The 27,735-nt window shown below is 26.4% G+C and overlaps 11 protein-coding genes across 11 annotated transcripts in view; 6 read left to right on the top strand and 5 right to left on the bottom strand.

Annotated features, from left to right (window-relative positions):
- DICPUDRAFT_94040 (dihydropyrimidine dehydrogenase) overlaps positions 1 to 554 on the bottom strand; it is a gene marked incomplete at its 5' end in the record, with an annotated part of 3,444 nt that extends 2,890 nt beyond the window's left edge. The window contains one exon of the mRNA XM_003285826.1: positions 416 to 554. Within this exon, the coding sequence (XP_003285874.1) occupies positions 416 to 554 (139 nt within the window). The remainder of the gene's footprint in view (positions 1 to 415) is intronic.
- A 755-nt stretch (positions 555 to 1,309) lies between these two features.
- On the bottom strand, positions 1,310 to 4,111 carry DICPUDRAFT_149769 (uncharacterized protein; the record flags this gene model as incomplete). Its single annotated transcript, XM_003285827.1, has 2 exons — positions 1,310 to 3,644; positions 3,819 to 4,111. 2 exons carry the CDS (start codon positions 4,109 to 4,111, stop codon positions 1,310 to 1,312), a joined length of 2,628 nt encoding a protein of 875 aa, XP_003285875.1.
- A 754-nt stretch (positions 4,112 to 4,865) lies between these two features.
- DICPUDRAFT_94041 (uncharacterized protein) lies at positions 4,866 to 11,331 on the top strand (the record flags this gene model as incomplete). The annotated part of the gene is made up of 5 exons (XM_003285807.1): positions 4,866 to 4,937; positions 5,027 to 5,218; positions 5,290 to 5,545; positions 5,626 to 6,486; positions 6,628 to 11,331. The coding sequence occupies 5 exons, from the start codon at positions 4,866 to 4,868 to the stop codon at positions 11,295 to 11,297; spliced, it is 6,051 nt and encodes a 2,016-aa protein (XP_003285855.1). The 3' UTR covers positions 11,298 to 11,331.
- A 776-nt stretch (positions 11,332 to 12,107) lies between these two features.
- On the top strand, positions 12,108 to 12,487 carry DICPUDRAFT_91591 (uncharacterized protein). Its single transcript, XM_003285808.1, has 2 exons — positions 12,108 to 12,140; positions 12,223 to 12,487. Exons 1-2 carry the CDS (start codon positions 12,131 to 12,133, stop codon positions 12,399 to 12,401), a joined length of 189 nt encoding a protein of 62 aa, XP_003285856.1. The 5' UTR covers positions 12,108 to 12,130; the 3' UTR covers positions 12,402 to 12,487.
- A 255-nt stretch (positions 12,488 to 12,742) lies between these two features.
- On the bottom strand, positions 12,743 to 15,210 carry DICPUDRAFT_149772 (uncharacterized protein; the record flags this gene model as incomplete). The annotated part of the gene is made up of 5 exons (XM_003285828.1): positions 12,743 to 13,115; positions 13,188 to 13,582; positions 13,648 to 14,117; positions 14,187 to 14,461; positions 14,531 to 15,210. The coding sequence occupies 5 exons, from the start codon at positions 15,208 to 15,210 to the stop codon at positions 12,743 to 12,745; spliced, it is 2,193 nt and encodes a 730-aa protein (XP_003285876.1).
- An 819-nt stretch (positions 15,211 to 16,029) lies between these two features.
- DICPUDRAFT_30022 (uncharacterized protein) lies at positions 16,030 to 19,794 on the top strand (the record flags this gene model as incomplete). Its single annotated transcript, XM_003285809.1, has 2 exons — positions 16,030 to 16,183; positions 16,334 to 19,794. 2 exons carry the CDS (start codon positions 16,030 to 16,032, stop codon positions 19,792 to 19,794), a joined length of 3,615 nt encoding a protein of 1,204 aa, XP_003285857.1.
- Positions 19,795 to 20,379: 585 nt separating this feature from the next.
- On the top strand, positions 20,380 to 21,821 carry DICPUDRAFT_76787 (uncharacterized protein; the record flags this gene model as incomplete). Its single annotated transcript, XM_003285810.1, has 2 exons — positions 20,380 to 21,553; positions 21,634 to 21,821. 2 exons carry the CDS (start codon positions 20,380 to 20,382, stop codon positions 21,819 to 21,821), a joined length of 1,362 nt encoding a protein of 453 aa, XP_003285858.1.
- A 346-nt stretch (positions 21,822 to 22,167) lies between these two features.
- DICPUDRAFT_30027 (signal recognition particle 9 kDa subunit) lies at positions 22,168 to 22,479 on the top strand (the record flags this gene model as incomplete). The annotated part of the gene is made up of 2 exons (XM_003285811.1): positions 22,168 to 22,236; positions 22,321 to 22,479. The coding sequence occupies 2 exons, from the start codon at positions 22,168 to 22,170 to the stop codon at positions 22,477 to 22,479; spliced, it is 228 nt and encodes a 75-aa protein (XP_003285859.1).
- An 821-nt stretch (positions 22,480 to 23,300) lies between these two features.
- DICPUDRAFT_76788 (uncharacterized protein) lies at positions 23,301 to 24,593 on the top strand (the record flags this gene model as incomplete). Its single annotated transcript, XM_003285812.1, has 1 exon — positions 23,301 to 24,593. The coding sequence occupies one exon, from the start codon at positions 23,301 to 23,303 to the stop codon at positions 24,591 to 24,593; it is 1,293 nt and encodes a 430-aa protein (XP_003285860.1).
- A 37-nt stretch (positions 24,594 to 24,630) lies between these two features.
- On the bottom strand, positions 24,631 to 26,450 carry DICPUDRAFT_53869 (uncharacterized protein; the record flags this gene model as incomplete). The annotated part of the gene is made up of 6 exons (XM_003285829.1): positions 24,631 to 24,825; positions 24,924 to 25,560; positions 25,619 to 25,710; positions 25,782 to 25,867; positions 25,945 to 26,055; positions 26,121 to 26,450. The coding sequence occupies 6 exons, from the start codon at positions 26,448 to 26,450 to the stop codon at positions 24,660 to 24,662; spliced, it is 1,422 nt and encodes a 473-aa protein (XP_003285877.1). The 3' UTR covers positions 24,631 to 24,659.
- Positions 26,451 to 26,639: 189 nt separating this feature from the next.
- Positions 26,640 to 27,422, bottom strand: DICPUDRAFT_97198 (uncharacterized protein). Its single transcript, XM_003285830.1, has one exon. The coding sequence runs from the start codon at positions 27,340 to 27,342 to the stop codon at positions 26,731 to 26,733; it is 612 nt and encodes a 203-aa protein (XP_003285878.1). The 5' UTR covers positions 27,343 to 27,422; the 3' UTR covers positions 26,640 to 26,730.
- Between the last annotated feature and the right edge of the window lie 313 nt (positions 27,423 to 27,735).

The raw sequence follows: 27,735 nt of genomic DNA on the forward strand, positions 1-27,735 counted from the left end.
GGTTTTTTTTTTTTATGGGGGGGGGGCCCCCTTTTTGGGCGGGGGGGCCCCGCCCCTTTTAAAAACCTTGGGGGGTAAAAAAAAGGCCCCCTTTTTGGGAAAGGGGGGGGGGTACACCCCCCAAAAACTTTTTTTTTTTCCCCCCCCCCCCAAAAAAAAAAAAAAAAAAAAAAAAAAAAAAAAAAAAAAAAAAAAAAAAAAAAAAAAAATTTGAAATGGGGATATTTTTTTTTTTGATAATTTTTTTTTTTTTTTGATAAAAAAAGATGATCATCCCCATGAAACAACTTTTTTTTTTTTTTTTTTTTCATTTCGCATAAAAAAAAAGGTTTTTTATCCCCCCCAACAAAAAAATTTTATTGGGGGGGATAAAAAAAAAAAAAGGATGTATGAATAATAATATTTACTTTTTTACAATGGTCGAGTCTTGCCCAATTTTCTTTATCTTTTTTTGAAACTGCTGTTGGTTTAACTGTGGCAAATTTGTTAACCTTTGGATTTAAAGCTAAAATTTCAATATCGTGTACTTGGGAAACATCGCCTGTGTGTGTCATTTTTTAATTTATTATATATATATTTATTAGAATACAAATATTTTTTTTAAAAAAAATTAAATATTATTATTAATTGTTTATTATTATTTTATTGTTTAATATTTTTATTATTAAATTATTTTATTTTATTATGGTATTTAAATTAGAAAAAAAAAAAATAATTAGTTATTTTTTTTTTTTCTTTTTCTCTCTTTTATATATTTTATTTTTTAAATTTAATGATAAAAAAAAAAAAATTTTCAATTTCTTTTTTAATATTGTATTTTTTAAAAAAAAAAAAAAAGAAAAAAAAAAAATACAAAATTATTATAATTACCCACCCATGCCCACTGGTGTATTAAATCACAAACAAATATCTTTAAATAATATGAAAAAAAATTAAAAAATTAAAAAAATTAAAAAAAAAAATAAAAAAAAAAATAAAAAAAAAAATTAAATTAAAAATTTAAAAATTTGATATTATTATAAATAAATATTTTATAATATTCAATTTCTCTTTTTTTATCCTATATAATACCTTTTGGATTTTTTTTTTGTTAATATACTAAAAAATACATGTAAACATATTCATATTGGTAGCATTAAGTAGTATTAAATATATAATCTACGATAAAACAAATAAAAAAAAAAAAAAAAAAAAAAGATATTTATATGTTTATACTTGGTAATTTTTTATTTTTATTTACAAATTATAGTTTTATTTTTTTTTTTAATATTATTATTTTTTTTTTTTTTTTTAAATCTGAGGAGTTCCTTTAACTAAATTTAATTTTTAAAATTTGATCATTATTAAAATCTACACGGGTCATTAAAATTTTTTGGACTTCTGATGAAGAAAGTTTAAAAGTGGGTGAGTTGCAATTTTCTTGCCAATAATCCTCAGCTTCGGATAAAGACTCTAAAATCAAAAAGGATGCAATTTGGTTTAATTTACTAAATTTATCACGAATTGTAGATTTTGAAATTTTGGTGAAATAAGTGGAAATTGATCTAAGATCTTTACCAAATTGAAGGCCACCCAATAAAGTAAATTTCTTTTGCTGAATCGATTGTTCAATCTTTTTTAAGAGGAATTGAATGGTTAAATGAACTATTAGATCATAATTAGAGTCCGATAGGGGCTCTTGAAATGGTTTTAAAAATTGAGAACACTCTAATGTGAATTCTAAAACAAATGGATCATTGATATCATTGTTATCGTATTCAGATTGCGAGATTTCATAGTTTACTTGTGAGAATCTAAATAAAAGGTTCTTTAGTTTTGGTTGTACACTTTTGAATAATGAGTCGATTTCATCTTGTAATAGTTTACTGTATGATTTTGAGCAATTTGAAAATTCATTACTAATGATTGCAATTTGATCACGATCGTTTTGTTGTTGTTTCTTTAGTTCTTCAGCAAAAATTTTATTTATTTCATTTTGATAGTCTGGAATGGATGTTGATTGTTGATCTTGTTGTTGATCTGATTGTTTGTCTTGTTTGATTTGTGGAAAAACTTTTTGGCATTTTAAATCAAATTCTTTTTTTAATCTTACTATATATTCAGACGAGGTTTCGATATTGTTTAAAACAAATAGAGATGATTGGTAGTCGAAATTTGATTTATTTGATGATTTCATCATATGGTCATTAAATATTCTTTTTAGATTATCTCTTGTTTGATTTAAAATTCTAACAAGACGATTACTAATAACGTTGAGGGTTTGGATACTGTGGGAATCAATGGATCTTTGAAGTGATTTTTGAAGTACGAAAAATATAAAATCAATCATACTGTTGCCATTATCTTGTTCATTTGTATTGGATGAGGAGTTATTTAGTGACGATTGCAAGCTTGATGTAGGTGTTGACGATGCTTGTGTTTCGCTTGAAATATTCATTTGTATAGCTTTGTTTACACTTTCCACCATGAAATACTCTTCTAAAATTATGTAGTTGCCTAAAAGTTGATTCATTTTTTGTTTTGTAACAGTAGAGTATAGAGTTTGTTTCATTTGTTTATTCTTCTCTTCATTTAATTTATTGATTGCCTCTCTTTCTTTTTTCTCTTTTTCTAATTGTTGCTGCTTTAATAATTGCTCATTTGGAGAGTTTGAATAGTGGGATGGTGATGCTAGTATTATATTTTGAATATTATCTTGTCTTTCTTTTTCTAATAAGCTATAATGTTCATAGATTTTAGATTTGATAAATTGTTCTTTTTTGATGAGGAACTTTTCATAAAATTTGGTAGATTTACTAATCATTGAGGTTTCATCGAGGAATTGAGCAAAATTACGTGGATCGGTCTTTTCAACAGATCCTTGTCTACTGTGATGATGAGGGTCTTGCTTCTTGTCTAATTGTTGTTTATAGGTAGTAACATCTGTTACGTTTTTATTTGCTTGAAATTGATCTTGAAAAGCATTATATACAGTATTTGAATAGTAGTCACACTGTTGAGTGATGTTCATAATAAATCTTGAGCATTGTAATACCCCAAATTCCTTTAGTATCTCTGGAAGCTCATCTTCGATAATATTTGCATAATGTTCAAAAACCTTCATAATTACACCAACAGCACTTATCGGTTTAATTTGTTTTGGGTTGAGGATATATGAATGATAATGAGTTAGCATTGCATCTAGTTTCGATGTGTGGGATTTAAAGTATGCACAATATTTATCAATGGCCTCTGTGCTTCTTCCAAGTGGAACATATAATCTACAGAATCTTAATACACCACTCTTGTCACTATTTTTCAAAGATGCTTGATAGTTGTTTTCAATCATTTCGAGGAGTCTTTTTTCAGCAGCTGCAAGTTTCTCAATGGAAGAATCTTCTAATACTGATTTGTCAATACTAAGATATCTATTTATAAATTGAGCTGCACCTTCATAGTCTTCTTTATTGATGGCTTTTTGTACACCTTCTATACAATTCTTTAAATCTATGATATCATCGACTTTTTTTAGGGTATCTTTAATTCTTTCTCTAATATGATCTAGTTTCTTAACTTTAGATGATAGATTTTCTGCTAATTCACAAGTACTACTAATTCTTTGATTTAATTCGTTAGATTTCTTTAATGATAGTGACAAATATTCTCTAGTTTTTAAATATTGGTTAATTAGCATATATTTTAATTGTGAAATATTTAATTAAAATAAAATTAAAAATATAAAAATAATGTATATTTTATTTTATTTATTTTATTTTTAAATATTTTTTTTTTTAATTTATTTATTTATTTATTTAATTTATTTTTTAATGCATACATACGGTATTTCAATGTCAAAACTTTCCATTTGAGTTTCTAAATCATCTTTAAAATTTATATATTGTTTTAAATTTTGTTCTATCACTTTGTCTCGAACAATTAAATTTTGTAAATGTTTCTTTGCATCTTCAATTGTTAAATTGCCATCCAAGTCTTTTAGGTCTACTGTATAATCATTATTATTATTAATATTATTATTATTATTTAAAATATTGGTAGTGGGGATGTTGGAATTATCTTCATAATTATTTTTACTATTGATTGTGTGAAGATTTTTGTTGTTTTGATTCACCATTAATTAAAAAAATGGAAATGGGTGTTTATTTTGATTAAAGAAAAAAAAAATTATTTTTTATTTTTTATAATTTTTTTTTTTAAAGCATTTTTTTTTATATTTTTAAAATTTTTTTTTATTTAAAAAAAATTAATTAAAAAATAAAAAAATTTAATTTTTTTAATAAAAAAAAAAGTTCAATTTTGTTGTTATTGTAACTATTTATATACATTAATTTATTAGAATAAAGAGATAATTATAAATAAACACCTTTTTTAATATTTTTATATTTATATATATATTTTTTTGGTTTTTTATTTTTTTATGAATTGTTTTTTTTTAAACCAAATTTTTTTTATTTTTTTAAATTAAAAAAATAAAAAAAAAACCCCCAAGTTATCATAAATTATACCTCTTAATAAATTATAATTATAATTTAAAATAGTTAATAAACAAATATTGTAAATGTATATAAATAAAATTTTTTTGTAGAATTAAATAAAAATAAACTCATTGTAATAACAGTAGTGGTGATTGTATTTAATAGACCACATACAACCATAACACAGAATAACACAACACAACCCTCACACACACACACACAAATACATAAATACACACATACACACATTGTATATAGAATTTTAATTATTTATTTTAATTAATAAATAAGTAACCACAAAGATTAAATAGAAAACTATTTAAATAGTAGTAGTAGTAGTAATAACCACTAGTAGTAATATTAGTGATAGTAAAGTTAGATATTCAGTAAAAGATGATAGAAATAGATGATGATTATATTTTATTAAAGCAAATTGGCGAGGGAAGTTTCGGAAAAGTTTTTAAAGTAAGTTTTCAATTGAGTATAAAAACCATTTAATTATATCGTAACAAAATGGATACTAATATTTCAATTTTTATTTTTATATATTATAGTATAGAAAAAAGTTTACAGGCCAAATTGTAGCATGCAAAGTAATTTCTAAAAAAGGAAAAAATGAAGAGGATATTTTGTCATTAAGACAAGAAATCGATATTTTGAAGAACCTTAAACATCCAAATATAATTCAGTTTATAAGCTCATTTGAAAATAAGAGTGAATTCACATTGATAACTGAATATGTAGAAGTATGTATCATGTTTTTATTTTATTATATTATGATATTTAAAGCTCTAACAATTTTATTTTCTTTTTATAGAGTGATTTATCACACATTTTATTAGATGAAAAGAGGTTACCGATTGAAGCAGTACAAAGTATATGCTTTCAAATGGTGAAAGCTTTAAATTATCTTCATCACAAAAAAGTCATACATAGGGATATTAAACCACAAAATATTTTAATAACTGCAAATGGGCAAGTTAAAATTTGTGATTTTGGTTTTGCAAAAACATTGTCATCAAATTCAACTATGCTGTCATCTTTAAAAGGAACTCCTTTATATTTAGCTCCAGGTATGTATTTAATTTTAAATATTTAAAAGTTTTAAAATTTAATATTAAAATAAAATTTTTATTGTTTTTATTTTTTTTAGAAATTATACAAGAGCAACCCTATGATTATAAAGCAGATTTATGGTCACTTGGTGTTATCTTATACCAAATTTTAGTTGGGGAGCCACCATTTTTAGCAAATAGTTTATGTGAATTAGTACAAATGACCTTAGAGACAACTATTGACGTACCATTGGAGTTTCATAAATATCCAGAGTTAATGTCACTCTTCAAAATCCTTTTGTGTAAAAACCCAGACAAGAGAGTTGGATGGCCCGAGCTTTCTCTTCACCCTTTTGTCAAATCATTTAATGAAAATAATATTGGTAATGCATTTAAACAAATTAGTATTGGTAGTAATAGTCAAAATAGTAGTATGGATTTTTCGTCTGGCTTAAATGTACCATTATCTTTTTCCATTAGTAACGATGGTATAGTTTATAATTATAATAATAATAATAATAATGTTAATAATGGTAATAATAATAATAACAATATGAATAATAACAATAGCAACAATATGAATAATAACAGTAATATTATGAATAATAATATGAGCAATATGAATAGTAATAATAATAATAATAATAATAATAATAATAATGTGAATTATAATAACTATACAAATAATAATAACAATAATAATGGTATGAATAATAACTCTGTTGTTGGTAATGGTTTAATGATGAATAATAGCAATGGCAATATTAATTTACACCAGCAGCAACAACAACAACAACAATACCAATTATTTTTGCAACAACAACAACTCCAACAACAATTACAAAATCGTATATCACCACCTCAAACTCCAATAATACCATTACAAATGCAAAAACAACAACAATATCAACCACCGCAACCATCAACACCACAAAATTTTAATCCAACTTCACCAAATGGTAGTTTTAATATGGTAAATGGTATTTCTATTCCCATATTAAATGGTATTTTTAATCAGCCGCAATCAAATTCTATTACATCTCCTAGTAGATATCCACCAACATCACCTAAACAACCACCATTACCATCACCGAAATTAGTATCACCAAAACCAAATTCCCAACCTCCACCATCACCCAAGGTTCCACCATCACCTCGGGTTATTCCCCCCCAATCACCCCGAGTAACCTCACCAAGAATGAACCAGTCCCCAAAGAATTCTCCAAGGGCAATATCTCAACAACCACCAAGTCCGGGCCCCTCTCCAAGAAAATACTCAATTAAAATTCAAAATATTGGTTCATTAAATTCAACAAAGTCTTTCCCTATGATATCTAGTAATCTAAACAATTTAAATGACATAATTGTAAAATCAATAGAAAATCAAAACAACACTAATAATAATATTAATAATAATAGCAGTAATAATATAAACAATAGTAATAATAATATAAATAATATAAATAATATTAATACACCGAACTCAAATAATAATATTGGCATGAATAATCTAAATAACAACAATGGTGAAAATAATATTTTTAATAATAATAATATAAGTAATAATAATATTAGTAATAATAATATTAGTAACAATAATATCAGTAATATGAGTAACAATAATAGCAATGATGGTAATAATATGATTAATAATAGTAATAATAGACCCACATCCAGTGATGGCATTAATTTTATTAATAATAATTATAGACCTTCATCGAGTGAAGGTATAGGTTACAGCAATAGTAACAACAATGGTAACAATTATATTAGACCAATATCGGGCGATGGTAATATATTGGCCTATAGTGGTAATATTAATAGGCCACTATCAAGTGACAGTAATACTTCAGGTTATTTTTCAGAAGACCCAAGCAAAAATAATGTTCAGAGACAATTACAACAACAACAACAACAAATCCGGGAACAACAACACCAAATTCAACAGTTACAACATCAACAACAAATTCAAATTCAACAACAACAACAAATCCAACAACAACAACAAATCCAATTACAACTACTACAACAACAACAACAACTATCAATTATTCAACAACAAAATGTAGCCCAAACCAATAATGTCGTTGTTGCCACATTAAATAATAAAAAACCACCAACACCTTTAACTAGACCACAAACTCCAACATCATTTAGACCACAAACTCCACAATATAGATCATGTACACCTAAAACACCTCAACCAATAAATACACCAAGTAGAGGAAATTTACAATCAAATAGTTTTATTCCACCATGGTCAAATTTATATAATCAAATGCTAACAAATAATAGTAATAATAATGAGCCAAGTCATAGTAATGGTTATTATGGTAATATTGGCTCAACAAGTAATAGTGGTGTTGGTAGTAATATTGGTGGTAGCGGTAATAGTTTCTCAATAATAAATAACAATGAAAGATTATTAGAAGAGATAAGCGAATATAGTGAATCGTTGGAAACATTCGAATTTTGGATATATCACGAGTCTATTTCAGGTAAATCTGAAGAAACTGCATCAAAGCTTCGTTGTGATAAAATGTTTTTACTTAAAATTTTTGGCCATCTAACTGCAGCTTCAACAAATTTAATTGATAAACTACCAATTGGTTTAATATTAAAAACATTTTCAAATTTAATGCTCTATGGTACTTCAAATGTCGTTTTCCAATCATCTAACCATAATGGATTGTTTTCAAATATTGGTAATAAGTCACCACCTCAAACACCACCCCTATACCCATCTTCAAACATTAATAATATCAATGGAAATATTAACAACTCGTCAGAGATATACAAGTTTTCAAATTTCCATCTTTTGGTTAATATATTATCAAACATTTTAGCATCAACCATTGTTAACATTCATACTGTAAATATTAATAACCTTAGTAGTGGTAACTTGAATAATCTTTTATTAAATAATCCATATACAAATTTATTGGACTGTTTAAACACAATTACCATCTTTTTGGACACAGTACCATCACTTTTATCACTATTTAACCCAAACCCACCATCATCCCCTTGTCCAACATCACCAAATACAAATAACCCTCCTGGCTCTAGCGGTAGTAAAAGAGGCGGTACACCAAACCAAATGAATAATCAAATTAACAATCAAATTACTTTTTTCCTATCAATTTTAAACCATCTAACTAAAAATATTTATGTTTACAACCAAGGTATTCAGATTGCCGTCATCAAAACAATTACAAGTTTCTTTTCTAAAATGGGTGATAATCCATTGCAATTTGGTGAAACTTACAAAAAAATTATTGAACAATCAGAAATTCTTCAAAATATTTGCTCTTATCTTTTATTACTATTAAATCAATCAGCAAACAACAACAAAACCTCACCCACTTCAAATAACTCCCATAATATCGAAAAAGAAATTGAAGTTATCATTAAATGTTTCCATAAAATTCTCTATACATCACCCACCAATGTTTTTGAATTCCCAGCAGAAGCAAAGAGATTCCATCAAATTCCAAATAGTTCCCAACCATATCTTTCAAATTATTATCAGGCTTGTTTAACTATTGGTGATTCATTATCGAATGACACTGTAATGAACTTTTTCCTTTGTTCATTATACTACTATCCTCATCTTCGTACTTCTATTCTTCAAATTCTTTTACATTGCTCAAGAGGCTCAAAATCGTTTGTAGATTCAATTCACAGGGAAGAAAAGATTTTAGTCTCTCAAGATGATACACCAGTTGTCTTAAACTTACCAAACTATATTAAACCAAGATCTCTCTTTGATTATTTATCAGTGAAAGTGTTATCAAACGACGAGGAAAATGAAGAGGAACAAGATGAAGAAAGTAAAGAGTCAAGGGAGTCAAACTATCCAATAGAAGATCTTAATGTATCTCCTGAACAAAAATCTATTATTTTCTTAATTTTAGGCTCTGTTTTAATTCATGCTAGGGAAGCCATTGATTGGATGATCCATTACGACTTGGTTGATTTATCAAAGAGATATTTCCAAAATACTGATATTAGAATTTCATCATCAGCAAGTTACTTTTTAAGTGGATTTTTAACTGTTTCAATTAATTTCGAAAGAGAACTTATTAGTAGCGAAGAAAATATTAACAAAAATAAAAATAATAGCAATAGTAATGATAATAATGACGAAGAAGATAACAGTAAAAACGAAAAGTTTTATATTACAATCATTATTGATAATGTTATCGAACAACTACCAATTAAAAGTATAAGAAAACTATTTAGCTCAAGATGTATAGAAGGTAAAACAATGAGAGAGTTAGAAGGTGGTTGCTTTGGTAGACCAAATATTGGATTACTCGATGGCTCAGCATGCTTATTGCTAAGAATGTTAAAAAGAGGTGGCCAAGAATTTTTAGACGATATGCTAGAAAGTGGTATTTGGGAATCTTTGTGTCATCAAATTATTTCAACAACTAGTGACCCAGAGCTCAGCCCATATGGTGTTATTCATACACTAAGAATTGTTTATGAGGTCCTATCAAGTGATCCAAACCATATTCCATACCTAGTAAAGAATAGTCTTTTAAATTCATTATGCAGTCTTTTGGAGTCATCTCATTTAGAAAGACTCAAGGATTGGCCATCGGTCCAGATGGGTGGAGGTAATGGTGTTGGTGCTCTTGCCACTCAAGTTATATGCGTACTTTATTTACCTCTCTCCACCAATGCCAAAGAAATTATTGATCGTTCAATGCAGGAGCTAATTCAACATATTATGGTTTCACAAGAATTGGTTCGTAATATTGTTCACATGTTTCCAAACTTACCAAGTGACCAGATTGATCTCCCATTGGGATTGTTAGCAAATATCATTTTAGAAGATCCACAATTTAGTTCACAGTTTGTAGAGTTTGGTGGATTGGAACCAAATGTTATTCATTTACTATTAAATCAAGATAAAAACCCAGATAAAACTTCCGCAAATCAATGTACAGTAGATTCTTTAATTATCCTTTCACAATTGGCAAGAGTTTCACCAGAAAACTATAAAGCAATACATAAATCTGAAATTTATCATCACTTAAAGAAACTACTTATTCATCCAGACCCATCTGTAAGAGCTAAAACATGCAATCTACTTGGTAATATGTTCAAATACAATAGCTATTTCTATCCACATATAAGGAAAAGTACAATTCTTCCTATTTTAATTGGTAGATGTGTGGATGTCGATATAAACACCAGAAAATTTGCATGTTTTGCTCTTGGTAATGCTGCATTCCATTCAAGCGAACTCTATGACGAATTAGAAGAATCCATCCCAATTTTAAATAGAATTCTAAATGATGAATATCCATTTGTTTCTAGTCTAATGGGTAACAACAATATGATAATGACAGTAGAGAACTATCAAGAGCAAATATTACAATCCCCAGATGATGACGAAAAAACAAGATCAAACGTAATTGGTGCTTTAGGCAATTTAGTAAGAAACTCAGGACAACTTTGTCAAAAAATGATAGAAGTAGATGTTTTAAAATCTTTGGTAGGATGTCTAGTTAGATTTGGTACCAATCTAAGTCTCTTAAAGAGTATTCTCTTTACAATAGGTAACTTTTGTATTTATAACCAATGTAAAGCCATTTTAGCAGAATTAGGTCTAGATTCACTTTTAGATCAATTATTATTGTTATTAGACCAAATGAAAAATCATCACCAACAACAAATTAACATTAACCAACATTCAGAAGTTTTAAAAAATATTAACAGAATTAAAAAAATGTTATATCCCCAAAACTTTAAATAAATCTTTTATCCAAAACTATAATTTTTTTAATAATAAATTGTATCAAAAAATATAATTGTTTTTTTTTTTTGAGATTGTTTGATCTAAACTGAACTGATAGTTTCAATATAATTGTCGCACCAATTTCACCAAATAAAACAAAAAAAATTAGATTGCTTTAAATCTAAATTGATCAAAGAAAATGGAACAGTGATTTAAAAATCTCAAACCTTATTTTCTCATATATGGTACCACTTTCATTGATGATATTGACAAGAGGGTCGGAATTACAAATGCTTCAAAAGATATCATTTATATCCCAGATCTTCGTTCAATAGTAATGCCATTGAAACTGCTTCAGTATATATTGAGAATTTACCCCTCCTCAGAAAGGAGTCAACAAAATTGCCAAACAACAAATTTTAAAATAAAAATAGTAATGAAGCAAGGTAAACCATAAAAAAATAATTAAAATAAACAATATTTTTTTTTTTCTATAATACTTTTATTGTTATTTTAATATATAAAAATAATGGTGCAATAATAAATTATTTTTTTTTAAAATTTGAAATAATTAAAAAATTTAAATTACAAAAAGTAACAAATATTCTTTTATTTTTTTACACCATTGGTATAAATAATTAATGGTTTGTTTATAATTGTTCCCCTTATTTAATATGGGGAATTATATAATTATCCATTAATTAATATTTAAAGTCTTTTTTTAAAAAGATATACCCACAATAAGAAAATCTTTTTTATAATTATTTTTATAAAAAAAATAGTATAAATAGTTTTAAATTTTAAATTTTTAAAAAAAAAAAAACAAACAAAATCAAATTAAATTTAAAAAAATGATCTTTAGTAAGTAATATAAATTATAAAAAAAATAAACTATCAATTTAGTAACCATTTTTTTTATAACATATACTTGTGTTTATTATAGATTCAATAATCTCACTTTCAAGCGCTGGTTCATCAATGAAATCAAACATGGCTTCAGGTTCAGTATGCGAAATCTTTGGTGACAATGGTGTTTCTGCATGGGGTAAACAAGAACCAAGCCATTGGGGCAAATCAAAACACCATCACTCTGACCCACACAAAAAACACTGGGGTCATTAAATTTACCCTTTATATTTTAAATAAATAAAATAAGAAATTTTTATGAATTTATAAATTTAAATATTTTTTGTTTTAATTATTTTAAATCTCTTAAAAAAAAAAAAAAAAATTTTAAAACAAACAAAAATTAAAACTTCATCTTTTTTTTTAAATTGACCTATTTCTATTTTTAATCAAAAATTACATAATTATTCTTTTATAAATTTTAAATATAACTAAATAAATAATTATTCATTTTTTAATATTCACACACTCTTCTTTAAAAAAAAACAATATTTTTTTTTATAAACATTAAATATTACAAATAAAGTTTATTTATTTTATTTTTAATTATATGTTTATTAATTTGTTTGATTTTTAATTTCATTACCATTTTCATTTTTTTGTTCTTGTTGCTTTTGATATTGTTGTAAAGAAATATTTGTATTTAAGAAATGGTTGAAATGTTGTGTGTCTAATAACATTCTAATAAAATCTTTATTATGATCGGATACAGAACTGAGGAATTTTTGTTTAAACTCTTCAATTTCTAAACTATCATTTACATTTACAGTTATAAATTGGCTTTCTATTTTCTTGAATAACCATTGAGTATATTGTTGGATGATATAAAATATTTTATGTACAGCTTCTAATTGATGTTTTGTATTTTTAACAGGGTTATAGTTTTTTTGATTTACTAAAACAGCTCTATCATCTTTTAAATTGTTTAATCTAAATAATTTAATTAAATAAAATTTATTAGTTATTATATTGCTATTAATTATTGTTATTATTTTTACTTACAATTTATGAAACTCTGGTATTAATGGTGGTTGTTTTGGACAATTATAAATGATCTTATCAGTTTTGACATTTACAATTAAACCATCAAAATTCTTTTTAACAAAGTTTGAAACCCCAAAAACAAATGGTACTGGGGCCTCCAAATAATCCAATAAATTTTGTGGAAGAATTGGGACAAATAAACCTTGCCATACTAATGGATGGATTAGTGATATCATTGAAAAACAACATGATGATAAGGTTGCTAAATTATCACAAACAAATACAACTCTTTGTTCCAATAAAACTGCACCTAAAATTCTTAATATATTTTCCAATGATAAATTTAAAAATGTGCCACCCACTGCCCATTCTGAAATTGAAAGTGCATTTAATTCTTGAACTGATTTAGATTTCTATAAAATAATAATTATTAGTATTTTAAAATTTTAATTTATTAAATAAAAAAAAGACATCATACAGGTATGCTATATTCTCTTGGATGGCTATCATTTGGAAATAATAATTTTAGTTTTTGACCACTTTTAATTTCGAATGGTTGATGATAATATTTTAAAATATCTAAGAGATTTTGCTTGTCAATAAGATGCTTTATATCCTCTTCTGCTTCGGAATCAATATCGCTATTTGTAATACTAATATTATCTACAGTATTTAGTGGTGAATCTCCACTTTGCTGTGATTGTGATTGTGGTGGTATTGATTGTTGTTGATGTTGCTGTTGCTGAATAAAATTTTGTTCTCTTTCATTAAAAAGTTCTCTATCTTTTTTTTCTCTTAATTTTTGCTCTTGGTCCCCATCTCTTGTCAACTCGTCCTCTGTCGATAATAATTCCCTTGTTGTTGTAATTAATCTATCTTGTGCTAAAAGATAAAGGAGAGCATCAAAATGAATATTAAAAATTGGTATTTTTGATAAAAAGCAATAACCTAAAAATAGATATGATTAATAAAAAATATTAAATAAACTATTTATATGTATAAATATTTTAAACGTACATCTTGGCGCTGAAATATATGAAGGTGCTTTTTCTAAAAGTTTTGGTTGCTGTGGGAAAAAATTTGGTATCGATTGAAGTAATTCTGGTTTAGTAATACAAATACCATAAAGTGGATTTTCGCTAGATAAAACAAATGTAAAGTAATGGTTTGGTGAATGAATATATGATTGGCCAAATAACATTTCATTTAAATTTGATCTTGATGGTGTTCTTTTAATAGCTTGTGGAACAATACCACTTGGGAAACAAAACTCTTTTACTTTGGGTGGAACTCTAAATTTAGTAAAAAAAACAGATTAATATTATATAAAAATGGATATAGCTAGTATTAAAATCAATTACTCTTTATCTTTTGGGTATGAAAATAATAGTTCTGGCCTATGAGATACACCAATTTTAGGATTTGAATCAGCTGGTAAACCAACAACAATGAAATGTTCATATAAATTTTGAAAAATTGTTGGTGTACTTATTTGTTGGTTTTTTTCGGTTGATGTATTATTTTCATTTATTTCTGTTTTATTTATGGTTGGGTTTGGCTGTGTTTCTTCAATTTTTGGTGGTTGTGGTTGTGATTGTGGTTGTGGGTGTTCTACTTTTATATGGTTTTGATTAATTTCTACTTGCTCTTGTATATCTTTTTCTAAATCATTATTAAGTTCTTTTTGGATTTGAATATCCTGTTTAATTTCTTGATCTAATTCATTTCTAAGTTCGTCTATCTTTTCTTTAAAATCTTCTTGTTTATGTTGTAAACTATTTATTTCCTCCACTATATGTTCATTTATTAAAGTTTGATTATTACTATTATCCATTTTATCCATATTATTATTACTATTTAAATCTCCATCGGTTTGATTAATATTGATTGAGGATAATGAGTCTTCAATTGTTTCTGTTGAATTTTTTAGTTCATCTATAGCTGTTGCTGTGGTGGTTATAGTTTCTGATAATGTTACATTATTATTAATATTTTCAATATTACTATTGCTACTATTGCTACTATTATCTAAATCTGGCATTAATATTAAACAACAAACTATAAACTATAGTGCATAAATTAATAAATAAAAAAAATAATAATAAATAATAAATAATAAATTTTATTAAAAAAAAAAATAAAAAATTAAAGTAAAAAATAAAAAAAATTAAAAAAAATTAAAAAAAAAAATTAAAAAAAAAATTAAAAATATATTTATTTATTTTTTTTTTTAATTTACAAAAACTATTAATACAAATAAAAAAACTAATAAAATATATATATATGTATTTTAAGATATATAAAAAAAGAAAAAAAAAAAATTAATTGTACACTTTTGAAATTTTTTTTTTCCAAAAAAATTAAAAACTTTAGTTTCTAATTTTTTTTTTCCCAGCAATTATTATTTTTAAAATGTTATTTAATTCTTTTTTTAAATTAAATTTATGCTCTTAAATTTTTTGTGTGAGATATTTTAGATTGTGCAAAAATTGATAATACAAAAAAAAAAAAAAAAAAAGTGAAATAGTACCTTTATCATTGAACTTATATTAAATGAAAATAAATATTAAGCTTCACAAAATAAATTGATAAAAATAATAATAATAATAATAATAATAGTAACAATAATATCTATAAAATTTAATTAAACAGAAACTTAATTATCATATTTAAAATATAAATTCAAATTTGATTATTAATTTGTGTTTTTTATGTATGTGTTGTTCAACACGTGGTGAAATATAATTTTTTTTTTTCAATTTTTTTTTTATTTTTTTTTTATTTTTTTCAAAATTAAAATAATAAATTTTTTAAAAATTTTTTTTTTTATTATTTTTTAGATTTATTTTTATAAATAAATATGTTATATAAATTTGAAACCAAGACTAACAGAGTCAAAGGTTTAAGTTTTCATCCAACTAGACCTTGGATTCTCACCAGTTTACACTCTGGTTCAATTCATCTCTATGATTATCGTATTAAAACTTTATTAGAAAAGTTTGAAGAACATGAAGGTAATAATCATTAAAAAAAAAAAACTAATTATAAATAATAATAATGAAATACATAATCAATAGTCTAAAAATAATAATTATTATCATTGTTCTTTATATTAATATCTTTTTTTATAATTTAATAATAACCAATATTTTATTTTAATACAGGTCCTGTAAGAGGTGTTAATTTTCATATGACCCAACCATTATTCGTATCAGGTGGTGATGATTATAAAATTAAAGTTTGGAATTATAAACAACGTAGATGTTTATTTACATTAAAAGGACATAAAGATTATGTTAGAACAGTCGAATTTCACAGAGAAGCACCATGGATTGTTAGTAGTAGTGATGATATGGTTATTCGTATTTGGAATTGGCAATCAAGAACATGTATTTCAGAACTTAGTGGACACAACCATTATGTTATGAGTGCACTCTTCCATCCAAAAGATGATTTAGTAGTTTCAGCATCTTTAGATCAATTTATTCGTGTTTGGGATATTTCAGGATTAAAGAAAAAGATGACAACAGTTAAACCATACAGAGAGAACGATCCAATGCGTATTCAAGAAGAGATTTTTGGCACCGATGTTATTGTCAAACTTTCATTAGAGGGTCATGATCGTGGTGTTAATTGGGCCGCTTTTCATCCAACTCAACCATACATTGTCTCTGCATCAGATGATCATCATGTTAAATTATGGCGTATGAATGACCCAATTGTCGATACATTCCGTGGTCATTACAACAATGTTTCATGTGCTCTTTTCCACCCACGTCAAGAATTAATCATTAGTAACTCTGAAGATAAAACCATTCGTGTTTGGGATATTGTAAAAAAACAAACTGTCCATATGATCCGTAGAGATAACGATCGTTTCTGGACCTTAGCCTCACATCCAAATCAAAACTTATTTGCTGCTGGTCACGATAGTGGTATGATTGTTTTCAAGTTGGAACGTGAACGTCCAATCTTTGTTCAAAATGGTGATGGTGGTGTTTTCTATTTAAAGAAAAAACATTTCAATTCTTTCGACTTTGCCCAAGGTAGAAGTGTTGTATTATTTAATATTTCAAAATTACCATCAAATAATGGAACTCAAACAATGTCATACAATCAAACTGAACGTGCTATTCTCATTTCATCCGACTCTGAGGGTGGCACATATCATCTCTACAAGATTCCAACCAAAGATAGTAACTCTGTTAACACTAAAAAAGGTACTGGTGTTGCTGCCATTTTCGTTGGTAGAGACCGTTTCGCTGTTTTAGACAAAGGTAACACTGTTGTTGTTAGAGATTTAGAGAATGAAGAAATCAAGAAATGCCAACTTCCATTCACCGTCGATTGGATTTATCCAGGTGGCTCACCAGGTACCATTCTTGTTCAATCTGAAGATAGAGTTTACACATACGATATTCAACAAAAGAAAGTAAACTCTGAAATTGTTATTCATGGTGTTCGTTATGTTATTTGGTCAAAAGATAAAAACCATGTTGCTTTCCTCACTAGAGATCTCATTGTTTTAGCAAATAAAGAATTAGAACAAATCTGTATGGTCCACGAAACAGTTTTACCAAAATCTGGTGTTTGGGATGAACATGGTGTTTTCATTTACAGTACTAGCAACCACTTGAAATATCTCTTACAAAATGGTGATAACGGTACCATTAAAACTTTAGAATCAACTATCTACATCACTGGTGTCAAGGATGGTAAAGTCTTTGCTATCGATCGTGAATTCAAGAATCGTATCATCGAAATTGACCCAACTGAATACATTCTCAAACTTTCACTCTTACAACAAAACTACAACAAGGTTATGAATATTCTTAAAGAAAATCGTTTAGTTGGTAAAGCCATCATTGCCTATCTCCAAAAGAAAGGCTATCCAGAAGTTGTTCATTTCGTTAAAGATGATAGAACTCGTTTCAATTTAGCTTTAGATTGTGGTAATATCGAAATCGCTCTTCAAAGTGCAAAAGTTTTAGATGATAAAGAATGTTGGAGTCGTTTAGGTGTCGAAGCTCTCAAACAAGGTAACTACCAAATTGTTGAAATGGCCTATTCTAGAACCAGCGAATTTGACCGTCTTTCATTCCTCTATTTATTGGTCGGTAATTTACCAACCCTCAAAAAGATGATGTCATACGAATCAAGCGACATCATGAGCAGATTCCAATTCTCTTTATATTTGGGTGACGTAGAAGAAAGAATTAAAATTCTCCAAGAAGCCGGTTTACACCAACTTGCTTTTATTACCGCTTCAATTCATGGTCTCACCGAAAAAGCTCAAGCTATTGGTGCACAAATTACTGCCGATGGTAAAGCACAACTTCCACAACTTCCACAAGAATCTTATCTTTTAACACCACCATCCCCAATCAATGCATTTAATCCAAGCGAACTTAATTGGCCACTTTTATCTGTTGCCAAATCTGTCGGTGATGCCATTAGTGGCGACAATAGATTCGGTGTTGAATCCACCGTCGATGAAATTGGTGGTGGCTGGATTACAGATGACGAGGTTGGTGTTGATGATGATTTAACATCATCAAATCAACAAGAATCCTTAGTCGATGTTGAAGATGATGGTTGGGATAAATTAGAATTTAAAGAATTAGACAAGATTGGTACTGATAACTTCTCTGCTGATAAAAAAGCTGAAGCAGCATTATTTGTACCACCACAACCAGGACCAAGCTTTTCACAAATATGGGCAAGAAACTCTCAATTCGCAATCGATCATATTGCTGCTGGTTCATTCGAAGTCGCTATGAACTTGTTAAATTCACAAATCGGTGCAATTAATTTCGATCCAATCAAACCATTATTTATGAATGTATTTATGGGTGCACGTTCATCATTGGGTGCTCTTCCATCAACTCCATCTCTTTTAATGCCAATTCAAAGAAAAAGCTCATCACCATACATTCCATACAACCTCACTCATCTCATTGATCGTTTGAAATCATCAGCTTATAGATCAACCACCGAAGGTAAATTTGGTGATGCCCTCGTTCACTTTACCTATATCCTTCACACCATCATCTTTTGTACTGTAGAAACCAAACAAGAAAATGGTGAATTAAAAGACTTAATTAATATTTGCCGTGAATATATTTTAGGTATTAAAGTTGAATTACAAAGAAAAGATCTTGCCACTGGTTCTCAAAAAGATACCACCCAAGGTAGACAAACCGAATTAGCTGCTTACTTTACCCATTGTAATTTAGACTCTTCTCATTTGATTCTTAGTTTACGTTCTGCTATGAACTGTGCCTATAAAGTTAAACACTTTAACTTGGCTGCTTCATTTGCTCGTAGACTCATCTCACTCAATCCAAACCCAGATCTTGCCACCCAAGCTAAAAAAGTTTTCAATTTTGCCCAACAAACTCCAACTCCAGCTGATGCTCCACAAGTAAACTATGATGAACGTAATCCATTCGTAGTTTGTGCTCACTCCTTCACTCCAATCTATAAAGGTTCTGCTTTAGTTAAATGTCCATATTGTTCAAGTTGTTATCTCCCACAATACAAAGGTAAAGTTTGTGCAATTTGTCAAATTTCCGAAATTGGCAAAGAAACTCAAGGTTTACAAGTTATAATTAATCAAAAATAAAACAATAACCAATCATTTATAATAATAGTAAACAAATAAACAAAAAAAAAAAACCCTTTTCATTATTACAACTAAATATATTCCTATTTTTAAAAAAAAACCCTGGTATAAACCCCCATTTAAAAATTTTTTTTTTATCCAACACATTTTAAAATTTATCCACCAATTTTTTAAATTCATTTAATAACGATTTTCAAAATATCATTTTTTTTTTTTTTATTTCATTTTTTTTTGTTTTCATTAGATATTTTTTAAATCCTAATTAGAAAAGTAATTAGCAGTTTCAGTTTAAAAAATTTTTTAAAAACGAAAAAAAAAAAAATTTTATTTTTATTTTTTTTTTTTAAAATTTTATTTTGTTTTTTTAAAATATTTTATTATTTTAAATTAAATAAAAAAAAAGGAAGGAAAAAGTTTTATAGTTTTTATTTTATAAATATAGTTTATTATTTTTATTTATTTTATTATTTAATTTTATTTAAATAAACTTATAAAAAAAGAAAAAAAAAAAAAAAAAAAAAAAAAAGAAAAAAGAAAAGTTTTTTTATTTTAATTTTTTTTAAAAATATATATTAATAATAAAAAATGTTAAATAAAAAGCATATAATAATATTGGCATTTATAATAGTAACAATTATTTGCTATCAATTTGCAATCACCAGACCATATACACCAGGATCATTAACTAATACAAGTGGAACATCCTTCGGAAATAATAATTTAGATATTTCGGAACTATTAAGATTACAAAAAGATTTGAAAGCACAACAAAATGAAATTAGAAAGCAATTAGAATCATTAAAATTCTCTGTAGATAATGCCGAAATAAATGGTGGAGCAATGTGCGAATTAGATAACAATGAAGAAAGACCAAGAAAACAAAAATCTCCAATACCCAAACCAACATTCGAATCAGACCCAGATCTTTTATATCAAATGCAATTAGATGAAAGATTAAAGAAAACATATAAAGACCAACCAAACACATGTATCCCATCCGATGGTAAATTACTTTGCCTCCCAAATTTTATTGTTATTGGAACAATGAAATCAGGTACAACCTTTTTAGATTTCTATTTACAAAAGCATCCACAAATTGCACATCACAACAAAAAAGAAATTTGGTATTTCAACAGTTACTATGCCAATGGTATCAAATGGTATGCTGACCACTTTGAACAATACAATTCATTAGAGAATCAAAAATTAATCGGTGAAGCCACTCCATTTTATATTAATAACCCAAATACTGCACCACGTATGTACGCAACCTTAAAGAACGCAAAACTCATTCTTTTACTTAGAGATCCAGTTGAGCGTGCTCTTTCACAATATCACTTTTCACTCCAATGGCTTAAAAGAAATAAACAACCAGCACTTCAATATTCATTCGAACATTTAATCGCTGAGGAAGCTGATGTCATTGAAACATGCGTACGTGGCCACGAAAGATATAGAGAAGCCTTTGCTGAAAGAAAATTGGCCGAAGAAAGAGGTGAAGTTGATCCAGATTCAACTTTCGATTTAATTGACCCATATTATCAATATCATAGCGAAAAGAATTGGACTTTTTATAAAGATTGTGTCAAATGTGATAAATGTTTCCAAAATGGTATTTTACATACATCAGGTCACCCAACTTTTGGTATGTTAGCAAAATCACTTTACTATGAACAAATTGATTTTTGGTTAGATTATTTCCCATTATCTCAAATTCATATTATTAGATACGAAGATATTTCACATTATCCAGAAAAAGGTAAATATATTATTATTCATATCCTATTAAAATTTTATTTTTTTATTTTTATTAACAAATTTTTTTTATATTATTTAAAGTATTAAGCGAAGTTGAAGACTATTTAGGTATTACTCATAATGATTATGGTGAATTTAAACCAAAGAATGTCGTACCACACGATAAAATGGGTGAAGAAACAAGAAGCTTTTTAGTTGATTACTTTAGAGAATCAAATAAAAAACTTTATAAATTATTAAATAGAGATTTCAACTGGCAATCAGAATAATCAAATAATAACAAGTATATATAATATAATAATTTAATATTTTTATTATAAAAAATTGTAAAAAAAATATTGTAAAAAAAACATAAAAAAAATAAATAAAAAGATATATGTATATTTAGATGTAATATGTATATCTTTTTTTCTTTTCTTTTAATATCAAAAATATTTATTCTCACATTAATAAATTTCATCACCATCATCATTTTTTTATTTTTTTTTTTATTTTTTATAAATATTTTTTTTTGTAATTTTTTTTAAATTTTTTTTTTAATTATTTTTTATTTTTTTCATTTTTAATTATAAAATATTTATAAAATTTCTTTTATAAAAATATAAAAAAGAAGAGATGTACATAAACGATTGGGAAGAGTTTTACGATAAATCAGAACAATTATATAGACAAGATCCAAAAAGAGTATTTTAAATTTTAAATCAAAAAAAAACAAAACAAAACAAAGAAATTATTTACTAATCTATTTTTTTACCAATATCTATTTAGACAAGATTTGTATTTAAATTTAGACATATTGAAAGCAAAGTAGTTTTAAAAGTTACAAATGATACAGTAAATCTTCAATATCAAACAGACAAAGAAGATGATTTCCAAAAAATTGAACAAATTAATTCATTATTTTTTAGAATTATGACAGAACAATAAAAACTTTAATATAATATAATAATAATAGTAATAATAATATCAATATCATTACTACATTTCAAATACTTCATACCTATAAACTCTTTACATACAATAAATCACTACACAACCATCATCACTATAGTCAACGCAAATAATATAACATTCAATTATAACATTTAAAAATGTTTATATAAATAACCCTTCATAAATAAAAATCTTGTAAAATTATATATATTTATTTATATATAAATTATATTTAAATTTAAATATATGTATTTATTTTATTTTATTTTTTTTCTAAAGATCAAACCACACCACACACAATTTAATTTTTACCACATTGAATTTTTTATTATTTCTTTTTTTTAAATAATAAATCAGACCAATCAAAACATAAAATACATGTATTTGTTTAATATTTTTAAAGTGGAGAATGATAAAAAAAAAAAAAACCCTAATTCTATAAAAAATTGCTATCATTGTTATTTAATCAATCAACCTTATGTGTAATTATCTATCGTACTTTTTTTTTTTTTTTATACACCACATAATTTTTATAAACACATAAAAAATAATTTACTATTTATAAAAAGATTTAGAAAAAAAATAATAAATTTTTTATTAGGGTTATGAATTATAAAGATTAAATCTTTTATAAATAGTAATGAAAATTTAAAATTTATAAATATTGTTTATAATTTTTTTAATTGGATTAAAATTAATTTATTTAAATATATTAAAAAAAAAAAAGAGTATAAATAGTTTTTTTTAATTTTATATTTAAATATTATTAAAACATTATTATTAATCAATTATTTTTAACTATAATAATATAATAAATGAAATTATTATATACTATTATTGCTGTAATATTAAGTTTTACTCTTTTAATAGAGTTTAGCTATGCTGTTTGTACCCAAAGATATTGTGGTGTAGAAGGTGCCCAGTGTAATTCAAATCGTGCTTGTGCAAAGGGTTTCTATTGTTTAAGCAATCAATGCACAAAGGGAAAGGATGAATTAGAGACATGCTCACACGTTCAACAGTGCCGTCCTGGTTTAAGCTGTGTTAACCATGGTCAATTTAGAGTTTGCAAAGCTGCTCATTTTTTAGGTGCTGGTGAAAAATGCACTGAAAATTTAGAATGTTACGGTTCATTAAAATGCACTAAAGGATTATGCAAATTAAACAAAGGTGCAAATTGTACAATGGATGAAGAGTGTGGTCACCATGGATACTGTAAAGGAATTGCCTGTCAAACTAGATTGCAACCAGGCTCAGATTGTCTTTTCAATGAAGATCAATGTTGCCATGGTTATGTTTGTGGTAAAGTTGATGAATACACCGATTATAAAAAGGGTAAATGTATTCCAATGTTTTCAAAGAAAAGTGGTGAATCATGCTTCTCTCAATATGGTGAATGTGATATGGCTGATGGATTGTTTTGCCCATCTACCAGTGGTATTACTTCGACTTGTGCTGATATCGATAGATTCAATATTAAGTGTAAAACCTCAAGTGACTGTGACACAATGTGGGAAGAATGTGAATGTAACGGTAACAAAACCAATTTATCATGCCATAGCAAATTCAATATAGATTCAACTTGTTCAAAATTATATTTAGCTCTCCAAAACTGTGCCTCTGCTAAAGACTGTACCATTAAAACCAATATCAACGATGCCAGTGAGCTCAATGAAAATAGTTGTATTATGAAAAAATGTAAAGAACAAGCATTATGCTTTTATTCACGTTGTTTGAAATTTGAATTTGGTTGCAAAATGCCAGAAGGACTTCAATGTACTGGTGAAGGTGCCGCTGAAGCTTTTACTAATTTCACTTTACCAGCAAGAACTGGTTTATATAATGATAGCTATGGAGAAGATGCTGAAGCCACTAAAAAACCAAAACCAGGTTCAACAGGTACCGCTATTGGAAGTGAAGAAGCATCAACTGAAAGTGATTCAGTTAGTGATGAATTTGCAAACAATGATAATTCAGAAAAAGGTAACAATAGCAAAGACAATGGATCCAAAAACAATGATGAAAACAATGAGAAAAACAGTGCCTCAATTGTATATATTTCTTTAACATTGACATCAATTTTATTATCATTATTAAACTTATTTTAATGTGTTTTTAAAAGATTAAATAAAGATGTTTTAAAATCTATTTTAAATTTATTTTTTATTATTTATTTAGGCGTATTTAGCATGGGCATCTAAAAGATAAACAACACAACTTAATAATTTTTTACCAAAATCGATGTGAAGGAATTCATTTGGACCGTGAGCATTTGATTGTGGACCTAAAAGACCAGTAATGACGAATTGAGCTTCTGGGAATTTTTCACCAAGCATACCCCTAATTAAAGTAAGGAATTAGTATATTTAACAGGTTAATTATTTTCTGTATTGTTTTTATCGTTTATTATTGTAACATTAGTAATAAATTATACATACATGAATGGAATGCTACCACCTTCACCAGTATAAACGTGTGGTTTATTAAAGAAGTTTTGTGAAGCTTCACCAAGAGCTTTTTCTAACCATGGTTTAACAGCTGGGGCGTCCCAACCAGCAGCAACATCAACAATATTGAAAATAACTTCAGCACCATATGGTGGGTTTGATTCGAGAATTTCTTTAAGAGCCTTGCTAGCAACATCAACGGTTAATGATGGTGGAAGACGAATTGAAAGTTGAACAGTAGTTTGAGTACGCATAACATTACCAGCATTGGAAATGTGTGGGATACCATCAACACCAGTGGTACAGACAGTTGGACGCCATGTTTTATTTAATAATAATTCAGCTGGATCAGTGGTAATTGGCTGGGTGTTACCGTGCCATGAATAGCTTTTGTAGAAATCACCTAAAACTTCAGCACATTTCTTGGCTTGGTCAATTCTGTAGCTTGGAATTTCAACATGAAGTCTTTTATCGACTTCACCAGTAATTTGGTTTTCAAGACGATCAATAACTTGACGAAGAATACGGAATGATGATGGAACAATACCTGAGGCTGAACCGCTGTGACAAGCTTCATCTAAAACTTTAACAGTAAGGTCACCACTTAAAACACCACGAAGACTGCTGGCTAAAAAAAATAATTAATACAAAATAATTTTTTTTGATTTAAAATAGTTTTTACTTACTCATCCATAATTGTTCATAGTTACCACAACCACTATCTAAACAAACAATAAGTGAAGGGGTGCCAATTTCTTCTTGATATTTATCAATATATCTAAAATTAAATAAAATTAAATATTAATATTAATAAAATTTAATAAATCTACCTAAATATTTGATTCATACTGAGTTAAATGAATTGAACCTGATTCTTCTGAACCCTCAATAACAATAACATAACGATCATGTGAAATATTTTGTTCTTGAAGAGCCTATAGTTTTAAAAATATAAAAATATTAAAATTAATTACTGTTCAAATTTACAATGAAAAATATTATTATTACTTACTTTAATTGCCATAACTGAAGCAAAAATTGAATAACCATCATCAGCACCACCACGACCATATAATTTACCATCTTTAATAACAGCTTTGTATGGATGTAAACCTTCAGCCCACTAAAATTCAAAACCATATTAATATCGTGAATAATAAAAATAAATAATAGTAATAAAATAAATACTTCGCTAGTTAAAGGTGGTTGTTTATCCATGTGTCCATATAAGAAAACAGTTTTTGAGTTTTCAGTTTTGGTAGATTCTACAGTAATGAAAATAATTGGTGAAATACCTTCAATTTTTTTAATTTCTGATTTTAATCCTTTAACATTTTGTTCTAAAACCCAATTGTTTAATAATTCTACAGCTTTTTCTGTTAAACCATTGGTAGCCCATTCTGGATCATATTGTGGACTTTGATTTGGGATTTCGATATATTTTGATAAAGTTGGAATAATACTTTCCTCCCAAGTTTTATTACTGAACTCTTTAACTTGTTCAATGTTTAATGACATTATTTATCTGTATATTTGATGAAATATAAATATAAAAAAATGAAAAATTTTAAAAAATTTGAAAAAAAAAAAACAAAAAAAAAAATAAAAAAAAAATAAAAAAAATGATTTTCATTGTATCTTTTGCCAATGCAATGAAAATTAATTTTTTATCAAATTTGATAAAAAAATTAAAAAAAAAAAAAAAAATTAAAAAAAAAAGGAACAGGAAAAAATATTTTTATTTAATTGTTTTACATTTTAAAAGAATTATTAATAATTCTTGGTTTTTTGATAGTTATTACCATTGAAATGGAATATTTGGTGGTTCTTGAACCATTTGTTCATTATCTTGGTCCATCATATCATTATTTTGATTGGTGTTGACTTCACTGGTTTGATTGTTGTTAACTTCATTGGTTTGATTGTTATTAACTTCGTTGGTTTGATTGTGGTCATTCTCAACACTGATTCTACTGCTAATCAAAAGTCTATTAATTGATTCTCTTTTATGTTTAAAAATATAATAATAGACTTGGTATCTTTTTTCAAGGTTGGCTGGAGAAGATAATCTTGAAGGAACAAATATTTTTTCTGGAACAACTGATGAAACATCATTTGATCTTCTAAAAATATTTTTACACTTCAACGAAAGCATACAGGCTCTATCACCCTTTAAGACAATATCCCTGGTGTCATTGTGTAACATTAATCTTCTAAGTATAAAATTGTCATTTTCATGGTTATCATAAATTGAATCTTCAAACTTGTCGCAATTTTCTCTTTCTACGAAACAAACAGTAAAGTACTTTAAATCGTCCTGATCCGAAATTTCTGAAAATACTTTATTTTCAAGCAATTGGGCTACATATGAAATGCTGAGTGGTCTACGTCTAAGACTGGTTAATACCATTTTTTTATGTTTCTATAAATTTAAATTAAAAAAAAAAAAATGTTGTTGCAAAATTTTATATTATTTTTAGGTAAAATAATAAAAATGATATAGTGAAATAAAAATCAATTGAAAAAAAATAAAAAAATAAAAAAATTTTTTCAATTAAAAAAAAAAAAATTAACTTTTTTAAAAAAAAAAAAAATTAAATTAAATTAAAAATAAATCTTTTTTAATAATAACAATTATAATTTTTTACCCTTCATGTTTTTTTTTACCCCCAACACCAAAGTGTTTTTATTATTATCATTCCGAAAATAAAAAGCCTATCCATAATAGTAATTAGGTAACTGATAACTGTGTGATGTGTGTGATGTGTGTGATGTGTGTTAATTGTGTGTGTGTGTGTGTTTG

The sequence above is a fragment of the Dictyostelium purpureum genome, assembly GCF_000190715.1.
Source record: "Dictyostelium purpureum unplaced genomic scaffold DICPUscaffold_55, whole genome shotgun sequence".
Lineage (NCBI taxonomy): Eukaryota > Evosea > Eumycetozoa > Dictyosteliales > Dictyosteliaceae > Dictyostelium > Dictyostelium purpureum.

Coding starts and splice junctions, on each gene's coding strand:
- DICPUDRAFT_97198 (XM_003285830.1), bottom strand. CDS start 27,342: ATGGTATTAACCAGTCTTAGACGTAGACCACTCAGCATTTCATATGTA.